The sequence below is a fragment of the Hyperolius riggenbachi genome, chromosome 6 (genome assembly GCF_040937935.1).
Source record: "Hyperolius riggenbachi isolate aHypRig1 chromosome 6, aHypRig1.pri, whole genome shotgun sequence".
Taxonomy (NCBI): domain Eukaryota; kingdom Metazoa; phylum Chordata; class Amphibia; order Anura; family Hyperoliidae; genus Hyperolius; species Hyperolius riggenbachi.
In genome coordinates this window covers 283,149,205-283,169,944 of record NC_090651.1, presented here as the reverse complement: position 1 = coordinate 283,169,944, position 20,740 = coordinate 283,149,205, and the positions used below count along the sequence as shown (strand labels likewise).

Below are 20,740 nucleotides of genomic sequence, written 5' to 3'. Positions count from 1 at the left end.
AGCAGATCAGGCATGTGTGACATTTTTGTCAGATCTGACAAGATTAGCTGCATGCTTGCTTCTGGTGTTATTCAGACACTAATGTAGCCAAATAGATCAGCAGGGCAGGCAGGCAACTGGTATTGTTTAAAAGGAAATAAATATGGCAGCCTTCATATTCTTCTCATGACAGTTGTCCTTTAAATGCACATGGGCATTATATTTTCCACACTTAAAACGAAAGGGCCAAAATTATTTAGTCAAAGCACAACAAACATTGCATCCAAAATAAAACTTGTGTATTGCTAGTTCAGATCTTCCACATTTGGCCGTGAGCCCAAGTATAGCAAAAACCCTTCCGCAATCCAACCTTAGCCACCTTATGCTGTACATTGTAGGTTTTTAAATGAAACTCAATGTAAACAAGTAACAGTTTTTGGAACTGATATTTTATTAAAAAAAAAAATGGTAGCTCCAATTTGCAGATGTCATAGTCATTTCACTTTTAAAATACTAACACCAGAATATTTCTATTTGTACCTTCCAATATTTTGCCCATAGTGCCAATGAGGATGATGACAGTCAGGACAGATTTGCAGATTTATTACCACCTTGAAATACAGAGTGTGCAACTCTTGTGCAAGTCACATTTCTATTTGATTGGTCATCCCCCATAGTAACAAATGCTACAAGATTAGCTCCTGCAGCTGCGCTGGAGGGCAGCACACACTAATGTGTAATAATCTTAGGCCTGAACAGTTCGGGCCCATTCACACTGGGGATCGTAAAACGCTAGAAAAATAGCTAGCGTTTTGTGATGGGGTTTTATCACGATTAACACATTTCTTTGTTGGACACTTTCGCAATTTTTGAGTGAACGGGATCCGGTTTTTATTACATTGCAATCATGATCGCTCTAAAATCACGAAAAAAGTGTTGTACACACCGTGTTTGCATTTACCGCGAATTGCTGGAGATTGCGGCAGTGAGATCACTGCCATATACTTCTAATTACACTAGCACTTTTTAAAGCGCTAGCGATCACCGGCGACCAGTGGTTAACACCCGTAAATTGTCCTTGTGTGAATGAGCCCTTACGCTTATGCGCGGTTGTTCAAAACTAAGTTTGTTAAATTTGCACTATTAACATCAATAGCCCGGGAGATGCGTTAAACCGTGGTCAGTTTATATTAGTGTTAACGGCTGAGAATGAACAAGTCAGGTCAATCTAAAGCACATTATTTAATACTACTGGCTTCTCTTCCCACATACCATTTGCTGATGTAATGGAACATTCTTTTACTTTATGGCTATATTAACTCTTAACTTTACGGAAAGTGCAAAACGTGAAAGAGTAATCTGTGGGTATACTGAATTCCAGGTTCTGGCTGTTGCCAGGGCAACCTGTATTAAACACTACCCACATGTGATTCATGGGTATCTGTATTTTTGGGGTTATAATTACTCCATCACTTCATCTTCATGAAAAAAAAAAAATCCATTGCCATGGTTAATATCAACAGTTCATGACATTAAATAGAATTAAATATTGCTATAATACTTTTTTTTTTTAAACATTTTTCTTCTACACATGAGCAATCAAACACATTAAAACGCTTTTTGCATTCCACACAGTGGAACAGACGTACATACACACAAACTCTGAATCGACTTTGGATGTAGCATTGATAGAAATGGGGTATACTCTAACTTTGTCTTTTTTTCCTCCAAAAAAGAAAAGTATACTCTATTATGAAAAAGAACCCATAAAGGCACACAACTACCACACGTTACACAGTTTGTAGCTCATTTTGTGTTTTCCTGACTAAAATCTAAAGAGTTTACCAAATGTACAAAGCTTTATCAACAAACAGCAACATACAGCATTACTGTGACCTGAAAACACAGTCATGATTATTATTCATTTCTTCATCTGGTTAAAAAGGGACAGTTCTGTAACAATTTTGTCACGTCTTGTAATCTCCTTTGTCTGTGGCAGGGGCAACATCAGAATGTCCTCACAATCTGCCACGGTTAATGACACAGTCATCCCGTTCCACCACAAAACGTCTATCATGAGAACAACAACGTCCACATAAGATGAGAAGCTTATATTTTCCACCCTGTCAATATTGGACTGTCCTTCAGCAATACAAAGCTTTTGGTTATGTCCTTCATCTAGTCCTTCATACCATAGTTTTAGATTAGTGAAATGTCAGTGTGTAACACAAGTCACTCCAAACAGTAGTGATGAATTCGCTAACTAGAAAGAGTTCTCAGCGTCTCAGTATTCTATGGAAAGGTGCTTGTTGCCTATCTCAGTAGCTTAGATTAAGTTTCTAAAGTCCGTTGTAATAGAAGTCTGTGATGGTGATTTTTCAGATCACTGTACAAACTTTCTTTGACAAAAAAAAAAAAAAAAAAAAAGACAAAAACTATATTGCTTTTGATGGTGCTTCGTCTTACGACAGCTCCATGGTGTTGGTCCTCGGAAGACCAGCATACTGATCTAGTAGCTGAGTTTGGTGCTTCCAGAAAGTCCAGTGTTTTCTTCTCAAGGAGATACGCCTATCTACTTTTCACTTTTCTCCAAGGATCTTGGACCTCTAGCACGAAAATCCAACAATAAAACTCAGATTTACAAGCTGGATCACATGACAGCAGCAACGTCAAAGAGATCCTTGCTTGAGCTGGACCGATAGAAAATGAAGTTAGATCTGACTCTACCCTTGTTTCAACTCACTGCTCTGGCTCAGATTTACATATCTGAGATAAGGCTAGTTGACCAAAACATAGCCACTGTGCTGTGAGTCAACAGTGTCCATCATCTCACAGTCAAAGGGTTCACTTAGGGTTAAGGGTTCATAAGATGACTGAGGATCAAGTCCCGTAGGGCTACCCTGGGTTTCATTTAATGCCATATTGCCTTGTTGAACTGAAGTCATAGAATACTGGCATTGGTTTGTATATTCTGGTTCTTGTGGTGACACTGCTGGTAATTCACAGGTCTGGTACCCATACGGTATGGGCTGTTGCGGTATGTGCATTTGCGTTACCACCTGTTGCTGGCTAGGTTGTACCATGTGCTGCATTTGCTGAGACTGCAGCTTATGATACTGACTCAAAAAAGGGTCATACTGTACTTCATCAGAAGCTGGCTCCAGCACAGGACTCAGTGGCTGCGATAGGCTGAACTGGGTCTGTTGTGTTGGTTCCTGGTGCGACAATGGGAGTTGCTGTCCTTGCATTGGATAGGGGTTTTCTGCGATCTGCATCTGGTTGAAATAAACTTGGAGCTGTGGCTGCTTCTGCAGGAACATGCGCTTCTGGTGTAGCCTGTAGGATTGAAAGCATTATTCACTTATATAATTCATTTACCTAAAATTCTATAAATATCTACACATGTATCTACAATATAGAAATCATGGAAGCTGTCTTTGCTGACCTCCTCTGGAAAAATTCTAAATTCTAGTGTCCTGGTTCTAAGATTTGCTCAGTCACTCACCTGGAAAAGTATGTACTTGTTCTAGGTGAGAGGTTTCAGAAGTATCATAGGAAAATGATGTTACAGCCAGGAAAGTAGCATTTATTTTTTTTAAGATCCTCAATGGCAAATTCCATATTTCTTTTACGACAGTTGTAATCTGCAAATCTCATACATACGGAGAGGGAAGATTCTGGATCCTTTTAGGCCTTCCCTGTCCCTTCTTGGTGTTCTCGTCTCCCCCGCTGTCCCCAGTGAAGTTACGCCACCTCCATGCATGTTCCCGAAGACAGGTGGCTCTGTACTGCACAAGCACAGTATAGAGCTTCCCGTTTTCATGAGAACTCAAAGACACAAGTTCTCTCGAAGCCTTACAAAGTTCTCCAAAGATGTATTCGAGCATTTGGTTGAATACATTCAACGGGGATGACAGCACTGGAACAAGAGGATCGAGATGGGTCAGGGAACGTTCAATAGAATCCAGAGCCTTCCCTCTCCATAGTAAGTATCAGACCCTTTTTTTTTTTCATTGGTTCAGTTTTTCTTTAAGGCACGCGATTAAAAGGTTTGCTAAAGGAAACCGGAACTGGATGGACTATGGAAAGGACCAATGCAGAAAAAGCTGACTTCAATACCGTCTAAATCGCCAAGGCAAACCGCATATGCAGGTTTGGTGTGCTGACTCCACTCTCAGCCATCAGGGTCCTTTCACACTACATACCTTGCAGTGCAATGAACAAAATATTACAAATGTACTTCCACATTGGTGTGTTTGCTGTACAATGATTTCCTTTAGAATAACGTGAGGCATTGTAGTGTAAGCACAAGTCTATGGTCTGTATACGTTGCATCACACGTTGCCAACACTGTTGCACTGTGATCCTATATTTCAGGATGCGCACCGCAATGGGTGCAGTGTGAAAGTACCCTTCATAAGATACTGAAGCTGGTCAGACAGAACATTTCACTATAGAGATGTGGTAAAATACAATGTAACTTAACCAAAATTGGATGAAGTTGTATGAAAGAGTGAATAAAACAAATATAGAACTACGTGGGTCTAGAGTGTTATACAATCTCAATGCAGAGAAAGGCAGAAGAGCAAGCTATAAATAACAGGCTCTTAAAGGGGAACTGAAGTAAGAGGTATACGGAGGCTGCCATATTTATTTCCTTTTAATCAATACTAGTTGCCTGGCAGCCCTGCTGGTCTATTTCTCTGCAGTAGTATCTGAATAACACCAGAAACAAGCATGCAGCTAGTTTTGTCAGATCTGGCTTTAAAGTCTGAAACACCTGATCTGCTGCATGCTTGTTCAGGGGCTATGGCTAATAGTATTAGAGGCAGAGGATCAGCACGGCTGCCAGGCAACTGGTATTGCTTAAAAAGGAAATAAACATGGCAGCCTCCATATCCCTCTCTCTTAAGTTCCCCTTTAAAGAGAACCAGAGACGAAGCACCCTCATGTATTTTACCTTATAAATCAGTGGGAACATGGCAGTAAACACCTACCCTGCTCTTTGTTTCATTGTTCTCTGTTTAATCTAACTGTTATCACCTCTGATAAGAATCCCCGACTGAACATTCAGTCTGGCTTTGCTACGGAACGATTATAGCAGAGTCTGTCTTCTCTGGTGTCTTTCCAACCCAACCCTGCCCCCTTGTGGATCTGCTGTAATGACTCAGCAATAATAATTTCCGGCAAAGCTAGACTGAATACTCAGTCGGGGATTCGTATCACAGCTGATAACAGACACTTTTAGCAGTGAGGATGAAACCGAGAGCAGGGTAGGTGTTTTCTCTAATGTTCCCACTGATATATATGGTAAAATACATGAGGGTGCTTCGTCTCTGGTTCATTTTAAGCTGTGAAACCAGTGTGTGTCACGTCTGAGACGGAAGGCTATGGAAAGTATAGCCAGTCAAAGACCTCAGATGAGCGTCAGGCATGCAGACAAGTAGCAGGAGAGGGCTTTTTGGCCTGATGCAGACTTAAACATGAATGCTTACACAAGTGGGAAGAGTTTGCAGCACTTTTGCAGCACTTACCTCTAAAGAATAACAGGGTCAGGATACCTTAAAGGACAACTGTGGTGAGAAGAATATGGAAGCTGCCATATGTATTTCCTTTTAAACAATACCAGTTGCCTGGCAGCCCTGCTGATCTATTTGGTCTGAATCACACACTTAAAACAAACATCTCGTCAGATCTGACAGCATGAAAATAAATATGGCAGCCTCCATATCCCTATTGCTGTAGTTGTCCCTTAAAGGCAGTAACATCTGATTAAAAGGCAAGAATCCTCAATACCTGAAGTGCAATGGATGATGAACTAAAATATTATAAGGTAAACCATTCATCTCTTATACAGGCCATCAAGGTCTGTGCTGAGGCTTGCAGGGGACTTGCTGATCAGAGCATGAGAACTAGCACTCCAGAGTATATCATCTGGACAAGCAGGGCCTCTTTTCTGAGGTGTTTATTCATATCACCCAGCTGTGGTGCATGTTACATGAAGTTACATGTTCTGTGATCTGCTGCCTGAAAATTTAAGATTGGTCAACACTCATTTCAAGGTGCTTAGAACTGTGCACGGCTGCGCCTTCAGAATGAAATGAGATGGCTGAGGCTTTCCCAAATAGGTCTGCCACAGAGTATGCTGAAAATGTCACTCTGCTGTTAACAAATTATACTACATTTTGATGAAAAAAGCATGGAACCAATAAAGAAAAGCAGATATTGAGCTTATTCCCTTTGTGCTAAGTCCAACCTCTTTCTACCAAATTGTGTCTGACCCCTCCAAACATGGAGGCAGGGAACACACTTGACTTTCAGTTTTCTGCGCGCGTTTTTCTGCATACTTTTTATGCACAAAGTGTGTTTCTATGCAGGAAAAGACGCACGTTTTTTCACAGCAGCTCATGTAATTGATAGAGAGAACTGCCAAAATGTGCAGTCATCATGCAGAATGTGAGTTTTTTTTCTGCGCGCGAACAACGTATTAAGTGTGAACTAGCCCATTGATTAACATGAGTTTTTCTGTGCAGAAAACACGCACGAAATCAGTCAAGTGTGTTTCCTGCCAGAGAGAAAGAATGAAAAAGGGTTGTTCCTACTGACAAAAGGGAGGAAGGCTTAACGGGTATATGAAGGCTGCCATATTTATTTCCTTTTAAACAATGCACATTGCCTGGCTGTCCAGCTCATCCACTACTTCTAATACTTTTAGCCGTATACCCTGAACTAGCATGCAGATCATATGTTTCTGACTGGATTAGCCACATGCTTGTTTCAGGTGTGTGATTTAGATACTACTGCAGCCAAATAGATCAGCAGGATGCAAGGCAACTGGTATTGTTTAAAAGGAAACAAATATGGCAGCGACCATATCCCTCTCACTTCATTATCCTTTACCTTTATACATGACCCACTTGGCTGCCCTTTGTCTACTTGATTCAGCTTTGGAATAGGTAAGGCCTACCACAAGTGATAATGGACCTCCCTGACATAGTATACCATCCCCACTAGAGCTGTGGCCTAATACAGAAGAGCACCCTACAGGCTGAGTGTGAGATAAGATGTGGTGCTTCTGCTAACCTGTGCTCCTGAAGCTGTTGCTCCAAGCTCCTGGGAGTCTCCTTGCAGTATAGCGGACAGCTGTTCTGAGCTTTCACCATCAGATTCCCTTGCTGTAAGGGAGAAAGAATGAATTTGTGATAACATGAACCATTAGCAGTCATATCAGTAACAGCACATTAAAGAAAGCGAAAGGCTGATGTGAACTCAGGAGCACGTCCTCCGTGACACAAATCAGCACCGCTTTTAGGGAATAAAGCAATCTTGCAATAATTCAGACGCTGGCTGCAGGGTACTGAGCTGAGAAGCAGGAAGTCAGGAATCATGTCACTCAGTAAAGGCAATTTATGTGACTATTTCCAAGAAGGTCACAACCTTCCTGCAGCTGTACCCTCACCCAGCGGTGATGCAATGTGAGATCATTCAGACACTGAAGGGAAATTACACTGGCACAGAAAAACTCGCTAAGGAAACCTCATTGTATTAAATATGCCGTAAATGTTACACGGTATAGCAAAAAAGGTACACAGTGTGTGTGTGTGTGTGTGTGTGTGTGTGTGTGTGTAAGAGTGAGTGTGTGTGTAAGTGTGTAAGAGTGAGTGCATGTGTGTAAGAGTGTGCGTCTGTGTGTGTTTAAGTGTGTTTGTAAGTGTGTGTGTGTGTGTGTGTGTGTGTGTGTGTGTGTGTGTAAGTGTGTGTGTGTGTAAGTGTGTATGTGTGTAAGTGTGTAAGTGTGTAAGTGTGTAAGTGTGTGTATGTGTGTATGTGTGTAAGTGTGTGTGTGTGTGTGTGTAAGTGTGTGTGTGTGTAAGTGTGTGTGTGTGTAAGTGTGTGTAAGTGTGTGTGTGTGTGTGTGTAAGTGTGTGTAAGTGTGTGTGTGTGTGTGTAAGAGTGATTATATGTGTGTGTAAGAGTGATTGTGTGTGTGTGTGTGTGTGTGTGTGTAAGTGTGATTGTGTGTGTGTGTGCGTGTGTAAGTGTGATTGTGTGTGTGTGCGTGTGTGTGCGCGTGTGTGTATGTGCACGCGTGTGTAAGTGTGTGTGTGCGTGTGTGTGTGTGCGTGTGTGTGTGTGAGAGAGTGAGAGTGATTGTGTGTGTGTGAGAGAGTGAGAGTGATAGTGTGTGTGTGAGAGTGATTGTGTGTGTGTGTGTAAGTGTGTGTGTGTGTGTAAGAGTGTGTGTGTGTGTGTGTGTGTGTGTGCATAAGAGTGATTGCGTGTGTGCGTGTGTGTGTGTGCGTGTGTAAGTGTGTGCGTGTAAGTGTGTGCGTGTGTAAGTGTGTGTGTGTGAGAGTGATTGTGTGTGTGTGTGTATAAAAGTGTGTGTGTAAGTGTGTAAGTGTGTGTGTGTATGTGTGTAAGTGTGGTGTGTGTGTGTGTGTAAGTGTGTGTGTGTAAGAGTGATTGTGTGTGTGTGTGTGCGTGTGTAAGTGTGATTGTGTGTGAGTGTGCGTGTGTGTGTGTGTGCGTAAGAGTGATTGCGTGTGTGCGTGTGTGTGTGTGCGTGTGTAAGTGTGTGCGTGTAAGTGTGTGCGTGTGTAAGTGTGTGTGTGTGAGAGTGATTGTGTGTGTGTGTGTATAAAAGTGTGTGTGTAAGTGTGTAAGTGTGTGTGTGTATGTGTGTAAGTGTGGTGTGTGTGTGTGTGTAAGTGTGTGTGTGTAAGAGTGATTGTGTGTGTGTGTGTGCGTGTGTAAGTGTGATTGTGTGTGAGTGTGCGTGTGTAAGTGTGTGTGAGTGTGCGTGTGTAAGTGTGTGTGTGTGCGCGTGTGTAAGTGTGTGTGTGTGCGCGTGTGTAAGTGTGTGTGTAAGTGTGTGCGTGTGTGCGTGTGTGAGAGTGATTGTGTGTGTGTGTGAGAGAGTGATTGTGTGTGTGTGTGTGTAAGTGTGTGTGTGTGTGTGTGTAAGTGTGTGTGTGTGTGTAAGTGTGTGTGTGTAAGTGTGTATGTGTGTGTAAGTGTGTGTGTGTGTGTGTAAGTGTGTGTGTGTGTGTGTAAGAGTGATTGTGTGTGTGCGTGTAAGAGTGATTGTGTGTGTGCGTGTAAGAGTGATTGTGTGTGTGCGTGTAAGTGCGATTGTGTGTGTGTAAGTGTGTGTGAGTGAGATGGATTGTGTGTGTAAGTGTGTGTGTGTGTGTGTGTGTATAAAAGTGTGAGTAAGCGTGTGTGTGTGTGTGTGTGTGTGTGTGTGTATATATGTGCGTGTGTGTGTATATATATGTGTGTGTATATGTGTGTGTGTGTGTGTGTGTGTGTGTGTGTGTGTGTGTGTGTGTGTGTGTGTGTGTGTGTGTGTGTGTGTGTGTGTGTGTGTGTGTGTGTGTGTGTGTGTGTGTTTTAAATAGACAGGTATAGAAGTAGATGTGGACAGGATCACAATAATATCCCCACAGGCCACCAAATTTTCTGTTAAAAATGCAAATAACTATCAGCACAACATGTACAGTGGTTTGCAAAAGTATTGGGCCCCGTTGAAGTTTTCCACATTTTGTCACATTACTGCCACAAAAATCAATTTTATTGGAATTCCACATGAAAGATTAATACAAAGTGGTGTACACGTGAGAAGTGGACGGAAAATTCCATTTTTTTTTTTTTACAAATAAATAACTGCAAAGTGGTGTGTACGTAATTATTGAGCCCCCTTTGGTCTGAGTGCAGTCATTGCCCATAGACATTGCCTGATGAGTGCTAATGACTAAATAGAGTGCACCTGTGTGTAATCTAATGTCAGTACAAATACAGCTGCTCTGTGACGACCTCAGAGGTTGTCCAAGAGAATATTGGGAGCAACAACACCATGAAGTCCGAAGAACACACCAGACAGGTCAGGGATAAAGTTATTGAGGAATTTAAAGCAGGCTTAGGCAACAAAAAGATTTCCAAAGCCTTGAACATCCCACGGAGCACTGTTCAATCGATCATTCATAAATGGAAGGAGTATGGCACAACTGTAAAACTACCCAAGACAAGGCCGTCCACCTAAACTCACAGGCCGAACAAGGAGAGCGCTGATCAGAAATGCAGTCAAGAGGCCCATGGTGACTCTGGACGAGCTGCAGAGATCTACAGCGCAGGCGGGGAAATCTGTCCATAGGACAACCATTAGTCATGCACTGCACAAAGTTGGCTCTTATGGATGAGTGGCAAGAAGAAAGCCATTGTTAACAGAAAAGCATAAGAAGTCCCGTTTGCAGTTTGCCACAAGCCATGTGGGGGACACAGCAACCATGTAGAAGAAGGTGCTCTGGTCAGATGAGACCAAAATGGAACTTTTTGGCCAAAATGCAAAACGCCATGTGTGGCAGAAAACTAACACTGCACATCACTCTGAACACACCATCCCCACTGTCACATATGGTGGTGGCAGCATCATGCTCAGGGGGTGCTTCTCTTTCAGCAGGGACAGGGAAGCTGATCAGACTAGTTGATGGGAAGATGGATGGAGCCAAATACAGGGCAATCTTGGAAGAAAACCTCTTGGAGTCTGCAAAAGACTTGAGACTGGGGCAGAGGGTAACCTTCCAGCAGGACACTGACCCTAAACATAAAGCCAGGGCAACAATGGAATGGTTAAAACAAACCATATCCATGTGTTAGAATGGCCCAGTCAAAGTCCAGATCTAAATCCAATCGAGAATCTGTGGCAAGATCTGAAAACTGCTGTTCACAAACTCTGTCCATCTAATCTGACTGAGCTGGAGCTGTTTTGCAAAGAGGAATGGGCAAGTATTTCAGTTTCTAGATGTGCAAAGCTGGTAGAGACATACTCTAAAAGACTGGCAGCTGTAATTGCAGCAAAAGGTGGCTCTACAAAGTATTGACTCAGGGGGCTGAATAATTATGCACACCTCACTTTGCAGTTATTTTTTTTTTTTTTTAATGTTTGGAATCATGTATGATTTTCATTCTACTTCTCACGTGTACACCACTTTGTATTGGTCTTTCACGTGGAATTCCAATAAAATGGATTCAGGTTTGTGGCAGAAATATGACAAAATGTGGAAAACTTCTAGGGGGCCGAATACTTTTGCAAACCACTGTACATTACTTTTACAGAATTGGTTGGCTTAGCCAAGTACAGTATATATTCCAGTTATTACCGCTATCATCTGGTAGTTACAGGTCTACAATCTATTATCCATACATAATGTGTGGTATAAAGGTGCCTTTCATGATCTTGATTGTACAAACTTACCACTTCTGTGTAATATAAGGGACTGCATAACCCTCTTGGCGTTATGATTCTTTCCAGATTTTAGGATCTAAAAGCGGTGAAATGTTTTTGCATCCTTTCAGACCCTAAAACCTGGAAAAAATCATGCTGCCAGGGAGATCTGCAGCAGTAATTCCATCACTCACCTCCCTGGTTCCAGCGCTGCAGTTATGCCTCCATCCTCCGGGTGACGCTGCAACTCTAAAGTGAAGTTGACGGCTGTCGTGATGACGACAGCCGGCGATCTCACCAGCAGGAAGCAGAGCCCTGGAGAAGAGGAAGAATGACATCGGGATCACCGGGAGGTATGTAGAAACGCTCCCGCTGCGCGCATTGCTCTGCATTCAGCTGCCGGCGGCAACCCCGAGCAGAGGTCAGGATTACTGCTTTTAGTTGCGGTTTTCCTCCCCGACCATAGTTCGGTATTACCGCCAAGGAGGTTAAAGTGAACCTGACGGAAAACAAAAGTACTCCTAGGGGGTACTTCTAACGGGAGGGGGAAGTTTCTGGAGCCTACAGAGGCTTCCCCCAGCTGTGGGAGCCCCAAACGTCAGCTTGTTGCTGCTGCGCACAGGTGCACTAGTGGCTTTTTGCTCGGGCTCCAACAGAAATAGCTGGGCCTGATTGGGTCCGCTCTACTGCATAGGCGGGAGCTGCATGCGCAGTAGAGTGGACATGATTGAGCTCGGCTATTTCTGCATGCAGCAGTGAATGTTATTGCAATTTGTTCAGGGGTGCCAGCGCTGTATCAGGCTGGCTGAGGAGGATGGGAGAAGCTTCATTAGGATCCAGATGCTTCCCCCTTCCCAAGGTACAGTATTTTCTGTATGTAAAAAGTCATACACATTAAAAATCCTAAATCATGAGAGAAATATGGAGACTGCTACTGTTGATTGGATCAGGAGCCCTGACTTTGGCTTTCCTAATATGCACAAGTTACAGCTCAGCAAGCCAAAGAAATACAGGAGAAGGTGAGTATCCCAGCCAGCAGAAACCACCATATTCCTCCTGACACTGGTTTCCGTAAAGCCTCCGGCACACCACAATTCATGGGTCTTGCCAGCCAGTGCTCACACTGCCCTCAGATGTGCATTTACTCTTCTATTTTCCACTAGGCAATGGCAAGCTGCAAGGGTCAAATAGCAGCACTATGGTGTGGATGATGTTTGCTGTTGTACAAAGTGTGTTATGTCATCTCATGTTCACCAGAGGAAGAAACAGGAGGTGGTGGGTGGGATATTATACACAAGTGAATGTATATCTGAACAGTGGACAGACGACAGCCATACCTGCAGTCGGTGCTGTAAATAGTGCGTCTCCAGACTCTGACGTCTGGACAGTAACTGGTGCTGCATGCCATTGGGGAATGCTGCCATATTTGGAAGCTGTGAGGACATATCCTGTTGTAAGAAGAAGCAGATCAGTCTATTTTTCTTACGTTACAAATTAATGCTCGACATCATTTACACTGCGCTGTTACCAACAGTTTGCAATAGCATGCCACAATTAAACACTCAGCCTGCCGAAAGCCTATTAATAATGCACAGCAAGGCGTTAGAACCAATCTCACTCCACCTTTCTCAAGTTTAAATCAGAATAATAGACTATTGCTGGCTGACTGCTTTCCAAAGTGAATGTAAAACTGTCAGCAGTATGATGCATAGCTCACAAGTATCCCTCTTTTGGAGGTACAGTCCCTCTTTGGGAGCCCTGTCCCTCTTTCCTCCTCATTTGTCCCTCTTTCAGGACTTTGTCCTTCTTTCTATGTAAATATTATATATATATATATATATATATATATATATATATATATATATATATATATATATATATATATATATATATATATATATATTCCTCTACTAAAAATGTATTTGATTGACTCTAAACTTTATTCCCATTCATATTACTAATTTTAAAATGTTAATATGAAAAAAATGAACCAGGATAGAAAGGACCATTATAAAACAACATATTTTTCTCATGAAATCTTTATGGTATGCGTGTCTAGGGGTGTGTCAAGGGGTGTGGCGGGGGCATGATCAGGGGTATGGCATGGGTGTGGCTTAAGTGTCCCTCTTTCTCATCTCAAAAAGTGATGAGCTAGGACAAATATTCTGTCTGCAAATACTGGAATCACAGATGCCTTGTCTATTACATGGAAACGAGTATCCTTACTCTATAAATGATGTATTTTAAAGGAAACCATACTAGATTTTCAGTGAAGACTTTGCACATTATTACTTTATAGGCATGGGTTGGAAAATTTTTGATATGGCTTTTAGTTCATATTTCCATCACTTCATTACATATAAAATGTCTACGTAGGTCTGTACATTAAAAAAGGCACATAAAAAAAGGTGTGTGTAAAAAGGGGTGCAAAATAGCATTAATAGAATATAAGTAATTTCAGCATGCCTGCTATCTATAGCCACAGCTTGTAAAGCAGGCGGACCCGGCGCCCGCCATTTTTATGGGGTGCCAAAGTATGCATGCCTTGTGTGAATGAGTTACGCAAACTGCGCAACACCCAATAACATTTACATGCATTGTAAATTGTATTAAACTTAAGTAAATACACCCCTTGATCTGATGGGACAAGCAGGTGACGCCACCAGACCGTCATCTAAAGCTATGGATTATTGTGGCTCTGTATACTTAAAGAGAACCAGAGATGAAGCAACCTCATGTATTTTACCTTATAAATCAGTGGGAACATGACAGTAAACACCTAATCTGCTCTTTGTTACATTGTTCTCTGTTTAATTTGCCTGTTATCACCTCTAAGATAAGAATCCCGACTAAGCAGTCGGTCTGGCTTTGCTACAGAATAATTATAGCTGAGACTGTGTTCTTTGCTGTCTTCAAGTCCAAGCCTGCCCCCTGCTGGCTTTGCTCAGGAATCATTATAGCTGAGTCATTATAGCAAAGCCAGAATCAATGCTCAGTCCGGGATTCTTATCTCAGCTAGATAACAGACACTTTTAGCAGTGAGGATGGAACAGAGAGCATGGTAAGTGTTTTCTCTAATGTTCCCACTGATTTCCATGGTAAAATACATGAGGGTGCTTCGTCTCTGGTTCACTTTAACAAGCTGACCTGGAGGTGTGTTTAGCTTACATGTAAAAAAAAAGAACGATTTGCATATTCAGCAGTGATGCATTGTGGGAGAAATCTCAGAGCTCACTCCAACTGTAAAAATTGCAAATACTTTCTGTTTTAAGAAGGCAAACTTTTGTTTTAGTTAAAGAAAAATGTCCTCCATGTACAATACAGGTGTCGAACTGCAGGCCTGGAGTAGAGGTGGGCGAACAGTTTGGCTGTGTTAGCCGAACTGTTCGGGCTGCCCAATCTGTCATTTATCTATGCCTCTTACTACTTCCGGGTCGCAATGACCCGGAGTAGTACGTCTGCGCTGCCCGGCGGAGCGCGTCCTAGCGACGCGCTCCCGTTGCCGGGCACTTTCTGCGCATGTGCGTGACGTCACTCATGACGTCACGCACATGCGCAGAAAGTGCCCGGCAACGGGAGCGCGTCGCTAGGACGCGCTCCGCCGGGCAGCGCAGACGTACTACTCCGGGTCATTGCGACCCGGAAGTAGTAAGAGGCATAGATAAATGACAGATTGGGCAGCCCGAACAGTTCGGCTAACACAGCCAAACTGTTCGCCCATCTCTAGCCTGGAGGGCCAGATCCATGCCAATGTTCAGGATGGACTGATAAAGAAAGGAATGTGTTTTACCTGATGGACCACACCCTTCCAGATTCAGTCCCATCAATTAATTTGAGCTGTGTCAAAAATGTGTGAGGACCTCGGCCCTCGAAGGACGGTTTGACATCCCTGATGTACAGTCACCCTTCACCTCCAGGGTTCACCTTCAAGCTAGAGAGGTCTGAGGGATCGGAAGGGAGGAGAATCTTCCCAACAGGGACACAGAAAGCAGCAAGAACCTGACAGAAGCTATAACCCTTTCCTATTGTATCTATAACTAACAAAGTTTTAACAAGTATTGTATTTTAAACATAAAGTCAGATGTTTAATTCTATATTATAATCCTTCCCCTGAATAGCAGTCTCCCTCTTACAGGCTCCCCCCAACATTGCCTTACACTATACCTGTGGATTGTTGAGATCATGGAGGTGGTGAGGTACATTGACGTTTGGATCTTCGGTGGGTCCCATCTGTTCGTACAGCATCTGGATCTTGTTCAGCTCTAAGATACCCTTGGTTCTTGCCAAGTTTTGAAGGTGCTGACGAAATGCCACACTTCCTATTTTTCAAAATAAGAAATTGTGAAATTCCAGAAGATTCGTAATTAAACGTTAAAGTGACCCTATCAGTGTGGCCACACTGAGCAGAAGAATATTTTTGGGACAATATAAATTGCAAACCTTACTCCTGTTTACTCTAAAAATAAATGAATCTTGATGCAGTTCTCATTTAACTTACTGTTTCATAAACACTCTCACTATCCAGTAGCGCTCTAAAAATATTTTACACCAACATAATAATGAACTGGTCTAGTAAAAAACACAGAAAAAAACAACAACGAATTGTGTATTTTATACAATCCATAACACATATTTACATACGTGTGGATTTTCTATGCATATATTACTGCTTGCAGATCATTAGCAAAAACACCAGTTTACTTAATAATATAGTGTAATGTCGTACAATAGCAATGTGCTACTTGCAATAGTCAATAGCAGATAATCAGAAAAGTGTTTTCAGTGAGTTGACTACAGTAATGTTATATCTTGTATAAAAGTCCTTGTAGTATTCACAGGCTTATTAAATATTTTTTTTTATGTGATAAAAGTGAATTTTACAGCAATAGCAAACAATAAAAATATATTTTTCACTATAGAATGAAACATAATAAAATTACCTTGTGTCAAAGAGGTATCAGATGCCCGTCTACCTTCTCGGAAACTGACCGGAGACCGATTGTGAGCTTCCCGCTTCTGGGAGGCCATAGCTGGCATGGGTAAGTTGGTAGGTCGTAGACCTATGTATGGTGGTGTTAGCCTAGTGACTGATTGGTTGGCCAGGGCTACTTCGTTCAAAGCCCCAGAGTCTTCTTGGAAATTGAGGTCACTCAGTTGAATAGATCCCATGTCATATTCCGAGTCTACGCTTCCCAGAGAAGGGTTGTTTCCAATACTGAAGTGTGTGCCTGTAAAAGAAAATTGAAGTTGGGTAAAAAACAAACAAAACCTTATTCTGGCATCTCATACTTGCATATCCCAAGTTCCAACAATTAGCAAACTAGGCTTGGAACAATAACCCGAGCTGACATTACATCACTTATTCCAAAATATGCCTGAGTATAAGCAGAATTGGTAAAGACTCACAAGTATGTGTACACATTCAGGTCAATGTATACACATTGTCAGCTAGATTCTAAATACATTCAGATATTTATTTTGTTTGCAAACAGCTAAGTAATGTAAATGAATAAGTTTCCTTGCAAAAAAATTAATAAAAAATAAAATAGGAACATACAAAACAATGTAAAATGGGTTACTTGCAGGAATGTTAACTGTTTATATTTTAGGCTTTAACGCAGACCTACACATTTTTTGAACACTGATGATATATGTAGCAGGCACTAGTAACACCAATAAGGATTATAGGCTTGGTTCATCAAGGAATCTCAGTGAGATTTTTGTGAAGACCGCTGAAGGAGAACTCAATTTATTATAAAACTGTTAAAATACTTTTTAAAGAGAACCAGAGACAAAACACCCTCATGTATTTTACCATATATATCAGTGGGAACATTAGAGAAAACACCTACGCTGCTCTCTATTTCACTCTTCACTACTCAGCCTGCTTGTTAACAGCCCTGATAAAATCCCCGATTGAGCATTCAGTCTGGCTTTTTTCAGGAATCATTATAGCTGAGTCATTGTAGCAGAGCCAGAAGGGGGCAGGCTTGGGCTTGAAAAGACATCAGAGACAGACTCGGCTATAATGATTCCTGAGCAAAGCCAGACATAATGCTCAGTTGGGGATTTTATCAGAGCTGATAACAGGCAGGCTGAGCAGTGAAGAATGAAACAGAGAGCAGGGTAGGCGTTTTCTCTAATGTCCCCACTGATATATATGGTAAAATACATGAGGGTGCTTCATCTCAGGTTCACTTTAAGCATTTTCATCTCACTTTCCTACTTTGATATTTGCGTTAGCAAGCATCCCTATTAACATTGCTTAAAATATCCAATAATAATAATTTGTTAATAAGTAGTAGTATGATTAAAGGCTAATTAAAGGCCAACTACTGACCAGGGCCGGTTTTGGCTACAATGAGGCCCTGGGGCAAAAGTAAGCCAGGGACCCCCTGAACTCTCTTGTCCTCTGTTCATCCATCCTGATCTGCACTCCGGCTCCTCCGCCAGCAACAGATACAAAACTACAGAGGACCATCAGATCAGCGGAGAGAATCATTGGGAAACCCCCTTCCTCACAAGACCTCATCCACAACTCCAGATTGAGCTCCAGAGCAATGAAGATAGCCAACAATCCCTCCCACCCTAGCAATCGCTTCTTCACCTGGCTCTCATCAGGTCGGAGGTTTCAGGACATCTCCACTATGACCTCGAGGCACAGGCAGACTTTCTTCCCCTCTGCAGTCAAGCTCCTCAACTCCCTCCACGCCCCTGCCTCCCAGATCATCCCACCCCCCTTTCCGCTTTAGGCTGCCGCTGCTTGCCGACTCCTTGTTACTGCTGCATTGTTTACTCATTGATTTCTGATATATCGCTCATCTGGACTCTTGGTTTGTTTGTTTTTTTGTAATGTATTAAGGTTATTGTCCTCTTGCTCCCTGCTTGCTGTACGTGCAAAAAATAATTACGTCATACTGGGCAAATAAAAATGTATTTGGAACCATACTGCATAATTGATTTTGGTCTTGAGACAGCACAGAACGAGGCAGGAGCAAGCCTTAGTTTATACAACAAGCTCCATGGACATATTGCTCCCAGTGTAATCTTTTGTGTCTCAGTAGAAGACCTTTTTACAACGTATTAACCAAGTACGTTTTTTTTATTGGAGTTTTCATGTACATTTTTGCATTACAGGAACAATGATGATACTTTTACAGTACAATAAATTTTTAATACAGTAGACAATTTCAACAGATATATCTGAGCTATATAGAAAAAGAAAAAAAAATATTACAAAACGATAAAGTTACAGTGCTGGTAAAGTCACAAATCACAGATATTAATTATGAAGCTATATTCCAATGTAAGGATTAAATCCAAAGAAGAGATTCATATTATGATGCATGAAGTATTGAGATTTACATTAATTGTGGAACAACTATTAAAAAAAAAAATGACAGAACTTACCAATCTGCATCAGCCATTTCCATGTGTACATAGGCTTGTACACAGAAGGTGGTTTCTTTCACTTAAAAACCCAATAGAATTGATAATCAAATACACAAACAACATAAAGCTCACCTTCCATATCCGATACCACATTGGGCACTACAACCAGCTGGTTGGTCACTTCTGCCAGCGTGTGCCGCCTCTGTCCACTACGTCTGCCTTGAAATGCTGCAAAGGTTGTGGCAGGATCATCCTCAGAGTCGTCTTCTGTTTCTATACCCTCGTCAATAGAGGTCTCCATCATGTTGGATGGCAAGGACTGGCAAGCCTTCCGCATCGTCACAGGGGGCAGAGGATCCAAAAGACAGCCATTTACCTGGAAGACGAAAAAGATTAAGAGATGAAACAATACTGAGTTTGTCCTACACGTATAGCAGAATAAGCCATGAAACACTAGGGCCCATACCCAATTAACTTTTTCTCCTGAGTTTGTTTCCTAGATGATATTTTCACACCTTCTCAATAAAATGCCCTTTAAACCACCAGTAAGCAAGAAAATACGGTACTCAAAATGATTTCAATAGTACTTTTCCACGTACTGTATTTTTTGAACTATAAGACTCATTCCCCCCCCCCTGACAAAAAAAAGTGGGGGGGGGGGGGGAGAGTCACTGCGTCTTATAGTCCAAATGCAGGGAGTTCCTGGCTTGTGTCCTGCCAATAAGACCTGCCGATGTCAGTGACTCTCTGTACTGTGCCCATGCAGAGGAGGACACAGGGGGACAAACCGAAGACACAGGGAGACATAGAGGTCAAAAGGGGGACACAAAGGGGCATAGAGTAAGACACAAGGAGGACACAAGGTGGACAGAGGAGGACACAGGGAGACACAAGATGTACAAGGGGGCATGACGTACCTTCACCATGGATGCACAAGGTTTAGTATATACTTTTTTTCCCAGTGGTTTTTGTCCTCTAAACCTAGGAGCGTCTTATGGTCAGGAGTGTCTTATAGTCCAAAAAATACGGTACTTTTTGATACTTTTGCAGTTGCAAGTTATTTTAAAGAGAAGATGAAAAATTATCTCCTAGGAGAAAACTCAGGTGAACACGTTTATTGCATATGGGCCTAGATTAGCTATTATGAAGAAATGGTCTACTGGACCCTGCCTCACACAGCCAACATCTTGCTGTTCCATCCTTTCTTACCATACCAGTTGTTTAAAGACTACCATTAAAGGCAGAGATAGATAGATAGATAGATAGATAGATAGATGCACACACACAGGCACATATATATATATTCTTATCAGCTCCCTCCAGTTTTCTGTACAGCTGTTGATGCATTAGCTCCAATGGGTTAGTCTAGACCTGAGAAAAAGAATTTGCAACTGATAGGATTTGGTTTGTTTCTGTAAGGTTCCTTTGATATTCTTAGTACAGATTTCCCCTATATTATCCTGCGCTAGTCACCTGTCAGTAGAATCGGAACAAATACTAGTGTGGTGCAGCTAGCAAAAACTGAATCCAAAGCCACACACTAATCTTCTGTCATAAAAAGAAAACTTTTATTTTCACCAATTCTTTTCCACATTCCTCATTCACCCATGAAGCAAAAACTGACCCCAAGCTAAACAAACAGATTGTCCCTCCAGATTCCTAGTATAACGGTACAAACAGGAAGGAATTTAATGGACTGTGAAAAATCATCAGTGAATAGGCCTGTATACAAAAAAATGCAATCTGTAACTTAAATCTGTAAATCCTGGACCTAGTCTGCAATTAATGTCACGGCCATAATGAATATAACTGTAACTAATGTGAGGAAGCGCATATGTGTGATGCCGAATAGCTAATTGCCTTCACAGCAAACGTGAGGGACTCCATGTGTTACCCACAGCTAATTGCAGTCGCCCAGTGGCTCTTGATGACAGACGACTGTGTCACGTGATCACTAAGGTCAACTAGTTGTGCTGTGCTAACTCAGCACATGCAATTAGCAGTAAACCTGTTACACTGAAAGCCGCTGATCTGTATCTGTCAGACTGGTCTGAAAACAGCAAGACATGACAACAACGCCTTTGGCAGGGTAGGAAAACCATGCAGGAAATCGTGGCAGAGACCTGGGAATTTAATCATTTC

General features: G+C 42.0%; 1 protein-coding gene across 1 annotated transcript in view; it reads right to left on the bottom strand.

Moving 5' to 3' along the window:
* Positions 1-409: 409 nt before the first annotated feature.
* Positions 410-20,740, bottom strand: part of SIK2 (salt inducible kinase 2) — a 212,251-nt gene continuing 191,920 nt past the window's right edge. The window contains exons 10-15 of the mRNA XM_068240935.1: positions 18,731-18,974; positions 16,147-16,434; positions 15,371-15,525; positions 12,544-12,654; positions 7,063-7,154; positions 410-3,315 (exon numbers count right to left, since the gene is read on the bottom strand). Coding sequence (XP_068097036.1) covers positions 2,757-3,315; positions 7,063-7,154; positions 12,544-12,654; positions 15,371-15,525; positions 16,147-16,434; positions 18,731-18,974 — 1,449 coding nt within the window. The 3' untranslated portion in view covers positions 410-2,756. The remainder of the gene's footprint in view (positions 3,316-7,062; positions 7,155-12,543; positions 12,655-15,370; positions 15,526-16,146; positions 16,435-18,730; positions 18,975-20,740) is intronic.